Source organism: Leuciscus leuciscus (genome assembly GCF_965113295.1).
Source record: "Leuciscus leuciscus genome assembly, chromosome: 3".
In the NCBI taxonomy this organism is placed as follows: domain Eukaryota; kingdom Metazoa; phylum Chordata; class Actinopteri; order Cypriniformes; family Leuciscidae; genus Leuciscus; species Leuciscus leuciscus.
The window spans coordinates 52,607,062-52,614,439 of NC_138727.1; the positions used below are offsets into that span (position 1 = coordinate 52,607,062).

General features: G+C 41.9%; 2 protein-coding genes across 4 annotated transcripts in view; both read right to left on the minus strand.

Annotated features, from left to right (window-relative positions):
- Positions 1-4,587, minus strand: part of samd1b (sterile alpha motif domain containing 1b) — a 17,323-nt gene extending 12,736 nt beyond the window's left edge. The window contains exons 1-2 of one of the 3 annotated variants that reach the window (XM_082162886.1): positions 3,364-4,550; positions 1,332-1,554 (exon numbers count right to left, since the gene is read on the minus strand). In XM_082162886.1, the coding sequence (XP_082019012.1) occupies positions 1,332-1,554; positions 3,364-4,431 (1,291 nt within the window). In that variant the 5' untranslated portion in view covers positions 4,432-4,550. Of the gene's footprint in view, positions 1-1,331; positions 1,555-3,363 lie in introns of all 3 variants that reach the window. The other 2 variants (XM_082162887.1, XM_082162888.1) reach the window with 2 other exon arrangements.
- LOC309493752 (uncharacterized protein) overlaps positions 1-7,378 on the minus strand; it is a 60,135-nt gene that overhangs the window by 25,826 nt on the left and 26,931 nt on the right. The gene's annotated exons all lie outside the window — the stretch shown is intronic.

Below are 7,378 nucleotides of genomic sequence, written 5' to 3' on the forward strand. Positions count from 1 at the left end.
TTTAACGAAATGACTCAAATAAAGATTCGTTCATTTTTATGAACGAGATCGAACAAGAGAGTCAGTAAAATTATCCGAACTTCTCATCACTCAGTCATGAGTCATGACTCGTGAGAGCAGGGGGCGGGGCGGCGCAGGGCGGCGCAGCGGCAGCTCAGCAAATCATATAGCCTATTTTGTGAATTGTTCATTCCCGATTGGCACACATTTTGCCGCCCTTACAAAAGTGCCGCTCTAGGCAATTGCCTAGTTCGCCTATATGGACGCGCCGGCCCTGCATGTTGGCATTCCTGTGGAAGCAGATGAAGATACACCAGATAGTGACTGTCCAAACTGATGTGTTTTCATTACTTCCACACTGACAATGTGGACAAACTCTTACTCCTCATCATAATGCTGTACTTTCATCATCCGTTGTGGATAATATATCATCTAAACGTATTAAAAGCCAGTCCATGAGCAAAACATATGTTGTTATCTTTTGAATTAGGTCTACACTTCATTCTGAGCAGGGCTGTGTTACTACGGTGTAAATTCCACTTCCTGTCAATCTCATTTCACTTCCTGTGGGCTGTGGCCAATCCTAACTCATGATTTGAATGGAAGCTCGTTCTTAAGCCTTGACGAGTGGATATTAACAGAGCTTATTAAAGCATTGATTTAAGCGTAACATTAAAAATCATTGTCACAAATTCTGCAACTCTTTCATTTAATGATAATCAGTTTATTTTCAGTAAAACAAAGGAAGATTGTGCTCTGAAAAATCATCCAAACCTTATTTAGTAACTAAGACATTGAATGTGCTTGAATCTGATGTACAGAACACACTGTATAAAAAAAAATTTAAAATACTGTGCTCTTGTTTTCTAGTACAAAAATGGGTAATACTTTACAGTAAGGTTCATTAGTTTAACATTAGTTAACATGAACTAAGAATGAACTGCACGTGTACAGCATGTATTAATACAAACATGTAATATGTAATAAATACTGTAACAAATGTATTGCTCATGGTTAGTTCATGTTAGTTAGTTAATACATTAACTAATGTTAACTAATGAACCTCATTGTAAAGTGTTACCCAAAAATCTAAACCTAAAAAATATCTAAAGCCTGAAAATAAGATAAATGTACTTGAGAAGCAGAACTAAAAGATATTTCTTTTCAGACCATATATCTAACGTAAGTATTATTTTTCTAACACCACTTACAAAGAGTTTTCTAAAGTTGATGCTTTAAAAAGCCATGTTAAAAATATTCTGTGACATAATTGATCCTACTTTACGCATGTTTCGATGTTTTACTGGAAAATCCTCATTAGGAAAGTGTACCTTGAGTTCCCGCCAGGTCTTCCTCCTCCAGCGATGAAGGTTTCCCCTCAGACGTCACTGGTGATTGGCTGAGCTCCAGGTCAGGTGACGTCGGGTCAGTTCTGACTCCTGCGGGATCTTCATCCGGGATGGTCTTGGGATCGTCCTCGGCTGAGCCGGAGATGTTTTCCTCTGGGATATTCTTCTCCTTGTCCTCCATCCTCTCTTCCTCCTTCACCTCCTCCTGACAGGCACACACACACACACACACACACACTTACTTATGGAGACTCAACATTATAAAGCATTACTGAACGCTTTCTTTCAGAGTGAAGTGAAAAGGATCAGATGATTGTACCTTATATCACATCACATCAGCTGTAAATGTACGGAAAAGAACAACAACAACTACTGACTCTAAAATCAATGCCTCCAATACGGGAAAAGGGAAAATAAGCAGTGTTACAATGTGCACCCTTCAAACCAAACGGCTGTTTGTGTGTGTGTGTGTGTGTGTGTGTGTGTGTGTGTGTGTGTGTGTGTGTGTGTGTGTGTGTGAGTGTATATGTGTGAGTCAGTGTGTGTGACTGTGTGTGTGAGAGTGTATATGTGAGTGTGTGTGTGTGAGTGTCTCTTTGCATGTGAGTGTATATGTGTGTGTCTGTGTGTGTTTGCATGTACGTGCATATATGTGTATGTATGTGTGTGTGTGTGTGTGTGTGTGTGTTTGCATTTGAGTGTATATATATATATGTGTGTGTGTGTGTGTGTGTGTGTGTGTGTGTGTGTGTGTGTGTGTGTGTGTGTGTGTGTGTGTGTGTGTGTGTGTGTGTGTGTGTGTGTGTATTTTGGTGTCCATGAGGAAACAAGCTTAAGTCATACAGAATTAGGTTGTTTTTTTTGTTTTTTTTTATGTAAAAGTGCACACAGTTTTCTGTGATGGGTAGGTTTAGTGTAAGGGGACATAACATACAGTTTGTACAGTATTAACATTATTATGTCCATGAAAAGTCCCCATAAAACCACACCGTGTGTGTGTGTGTGCTCGTGCGCGACCTCCATCCTCTGCACGATCGCGGTCAAAACCTGCAACTGCCCGAAACAACATCCGCTACAGATTCTCTCGTCAATGTCACTGATAACAACGATTTGACCACGTACTGAGTAACTCAGTGTGTGTTTCATAATCAATTCGGCGGTGGTCTGTAAGTGAGCGGGACAGAGCTTGAGAAATCTGATCAACGCAGAGAAGATAACAAACAGCAAGAGAGAGAGAGACAGAAACCCAACAACCAACCGCACATCGCTCAAACTGACTGGATGAACGGAACTAAGAAGCTTATAAACGCTCGCGATTTCCGCCATCGCATCTGCTTTTACCTCGTATGACCGAAGTATCGCACTGACTGAGCGACGAATAACAGACGCGAGCCTCGGATCCCACCCTCCCTCCCTTTCACATTTTCCGTGCGCGTCTAACTTAACAGACACCGCCTAGTGAAAAATATCCAGCACAACTTTAACACAAAAAATAATCATCGGCCCTGTCTGTGAATGTGTCGCGTGCTGTCAGTCCGCGCGCAGACATCAGTGTTTCATCAGCACATCTGATTCTCGTCGAGCGCGCTTTTGCTTTTGTGTATTGAGTGTCTGTCTATTAGAGCAACGGAACAAGAGAAGCGACGGTGTCTTTCTCGCGCGCACGCACGCACACGCACGCGAGTCCGCACCTTTTGTGCTGAGCGAGAGACGCTGAAGTGAAACAGGGCAACGCAGATACAGTTGCGTGTCGAGCGGAACACAACTGATGTGTAATCGTTTACACACACACACAACACGACCACAAAAAAAACAAGCACAAACACACGCGTGACACACAGTTTTTGGGTGTCTGGCGCACACTTGCACGCGAGAAAAGAGCGGAAATCGGATGCGCTTTTTTTTCTTTCGCTTTTTCCCATCAATTATTTAGGCAATACGAAAGATTGGGGTGTAGCGCGCGCGAGTAGCGCCACTGCACGCGCAAGGACGTGTTGGAAATATTAAGTTATACCTTTTTCGCGAGATGTCTGTCCTGCAGCGCGCTCTTCAGGAGTCGCGCGGACGGCGGCTTGTTGGCCCTCGCGTGGAGAGCGATGTGGCCGAGACGCGTCCTGCGCAGGCGACCCCTCTCGATCTCGCGCTCCAGCACTACTTTAACGCGGTTGCGGGTCAGCTTTTCCCCGGGCATCCCGCTCTGTGTGCTGAGGAAGCCCAGGATCTCCTTCAGCCCCAGTGGCGCGTGGCCCCGTGTTGCGGCGGAGCCCCGGGACAGACTTCGGACCGCGGCAACCAGTCTATCGCCTAAATCAGCACTGTTTTCATCCGGAGACTCCGAGGCACGCACCCAAGAGCCCTTGAGTTTGGGTTTTGGGGAGGCGGGGGGCTTGTTTGTCATAGCCGGACTGCTGACGGCCGAACTCGAGCAAGTTTTCCGCTCCTCTTCTTCTTCTTCATCATTATTATCGGTGCCTTCATGGACCGCGCCGCGCGTCTCGCCTCCTGAAGCATCGCTTTTGCCCCCCGCCTCGGTGACTAATCTCTTGTCCTTCGACGCACTTGCTTTCACGCTCCCCGCGGAACACACCGTCGCGCCGCAACTAACAAAACAGTTTCCGCTCGGTTGTGTTACAATCTTTTCTTCCTTTTCGAGATTGGAGGGCGAGGTTTGAGGAGGCAGGGGTTCAGAAGAACACTGGCTCACTGCACTTTCCTCCTTCTTCTCCTCCTCCTCTTCCTCGCACTCTTCTTCTTGGTCCGTGAGACTGAGCGCGCTGTCGCCGTTGTTATTGAAACTGGCGTGTTTGGTTTGCTCGCGCGCGGACTCGGTTTGCTCGCTTCTCTTTCTGCATTTTCTTTGCACTTTCGCAGCGTTCCTGTAGGAAATGGAGCCCTTGTAGCTAACTTTCAGCACAGTTTGCTCCTGGATCAGTTTTTCTAGTTCAGCCCTGGTTTTGTCCGGGTCTGACCCGTGTCTTCTTCGGACCATTCGGCAGATTCTTTCCAGGTCTGGTCGGGCTTTTCTCGAGCGCAGGGAGTCGATTGTCTCCAGGATCCATTCTCGGTATTTTGGCTCCGACATGTTGCGGCTCTGGTTCTGTTGGCGTTGGCCGAGCGTCTCTTGTCCCCGAAGTGATCCGCTGCGAGCCCGGCTGGGAATGAAGCGGAAGCCTCGCTCTACGCCTGCGTTATGCGCGCTTAAGGTGGACTACTTGCGAACCATCCGCTATACGCTCTGCGCTTATTTAAGGTGGTATTGCAGAGTTACGCGTTTTGCGCACCTCGTCAACGCTCGCGCTGCAGTCCATTACACCTAATCCAACATATTTCCCCATTTGTGACCCTGGACCACAAATCCAGTCACAAGTGTCTTTTTTTATTTTTATTTTTTTAGATTTATACATCATCTGAAATCTGAATAAATATTCTTTCCATTGTTGTATGGTTTATTAGGATAGGACATTTTAGGCCGATAGAATATTTAGCCGAGATACAACTATTTAAAAATCTGGAATCTGAGGGTGAAAAAAAAAAAAAAAAAAAAAATTCGAAATATTGAGAAAAATGCCTTTAAAGTTGTCCATTTATGTTTGCGATTTTGCTGCATCCTCTCACAAAAATATTTTATATATCTTTATGTATATTTACGGTAGGAAATTTACTAACTATCTTCATGGAACATGATCTTTACTTTATATCCTAATGATTTTTGGCATAAAAGAAAAATCTATAATTTTGACCCATACAATGTAGCCTATTGGCTAATCCCACAAATATACCCGTGCGATTTGTGACTGGTTTTGTTGTCCAGGGTCACATATGTGATCACTATATTTATGTAAATAAACTTTTTTTATTTTACATTCTGTACCATTTGTTTACACTAGTTTATATTTATATTTTTGGTGTGTGTGTGTGTGTGTGTGTGTGTGTGTGTGTGCACTTTTCGAATGAGACTAAATTTCGTTGTATAGCTATACAATTACAACAAACATTCAATTAAAATTCAATTCAATAAAAAAGCATCAGTATTGAATGGTTAGATGACAGATGGCTCTCACATCACTGCCAGATGTTAACAGATAATTGCAACAAAAATATTATGGGGGTAAACAACATCTACAAGCCAAAATTAATAATAAAAAGAGCTAAAAGTTTAATGAAAGTCCTAAATTAGTTAATTGCAGAATGTGTTAACTAAAAAACTGGTCTAAAATTTGCATTGCACTAATTAGTGAAAGCAGCATGAAGGACTTGATCTCATTAGCTAAACCTAGCATCTATAGGCACAAAGTAACATGATTAAATTAATTATATTGCATATTTTAAAATGCACAAGGATACATTTGGAGAAAGCCTAGTGTTGCCCTCCAACATCTTTAACCGACAGATCTATTATAGTATTGGCAGACATCTCATGATCTTCTCCATCTTTCATATAATGAGTTATCTGTGCAGTTGTGTACGGCTTAAACAATACAAAGCTATCGTACATGATCAGCTGCACTTTATAATGCAAACATGCTATACAAACTGCTAAACAAGAAGAAGTGTTTCATCGTGAACATGATGCCTGACCAGACCTGTAATATACTTACCCTGTTTTGGAGGTTCTGCAGCAGTGGGTGTGAAAGTCCACCAACTCATCTCTCAGTTTTGATGAAAAATGGTGCAATATCCCACTAGTACACACAGTTCTGTCGTGACAACTCTCGCAGAGTTTGGTATTGTAATGGATATTACAATATTGATATATTTGGTCTTGGCGGAATAGATCTACACTGCTTCTGTTATTGCTGCTGATGTTGATTATTGCTGTTGTTGTAGATTATTGCTGCTGTTTTTGTAGATTATTGCTGCTGTTTTTGTAGATTATTGCTGCTGATGTTGATTATTGATGCTGATGTTGGTTATTGATGCTGATGTTGGATATTGCTTTTGTTGTAGATTGCTGCTGATGTTGGTTATTATTGCTGATGTTGGTTATTGCTGCTGTTGTTGTAGAGTATTGCTTTTGTTGTAGATTGCTGTTGATGTAGGATATTGATGCTGCTGTTGATTATTGCTGCTGCTGTTGGTTATGGTTGTTGTAGATTATTGCTGTTTTTGTAAATTATTGCTGTTGTTGTAGATTATTGCTGTTTTTGTAGATTATTGCTGCTGATGTTGGATATTGCTGCTGCTGTTGGTTATGGTTGTTGTAGATTATTGCTGTTGTTGTAGATTGCTGTTGATGTAGGATATTGATGCTGATGTTGATTATTGCTGCTGCTGTTGGTTATGGTTGTTGTAGATTATTGCTGTTTTTGTAAATTATTGCTGTTGTTGTAGATTATTGCTGCTGATGTTGGATATTGATGCTGATGTTGGATATTGATGCTGATGTTGGATATTGATGCTGATGTTGGTTATTGCTGCTGATGTTGGTTATTATTGCTGATGTTGGTTATTGCTGCTGTTGTTGTAAATTATTGCTGTTGTTGTAGATTATTGCTGTTTTTGTAGATTATTGCTGCTGATGTTGGATATTGCTGCTGATGTTGGATATTGATGCTGATGTTGGATATTGATGCTGATGTTGGATATTGATGCTGATGTTGGTTATTATTGCTGATGTTGGTTATTGCTGCTGTTGTTGTAGATTATTGCTGCTGATGTTGGTTATTGCTGCTGATGTTGGATATTGATGCTGATGTTAGATATTGCTTTTGTTGTAGATTGCTGTTGATGTAGGATATTGATGTTGGATATTGCTGTTGATGTTGATTATTGCTGCTGCTGTTGGTTATTGGTTGTTGTAGATTATTGCTGTTGTAGATTATTGCTGTTTTTGTAGATTATTGCTGCTGATGTTGGATATTGCTGCTGATGTTGGTTATTATTGCTGATGTTGGTTATTGCTGCTGTTGTTGTAGATTATTGCTTTTGTTGTAGATCGCTGTTGATGTAGGATATTGATGTTGGATATTGATGCTGATGTTGGTTATTATTGCTGCTGATGTTGGTTATTGCTGTTGTTGTAGATTATT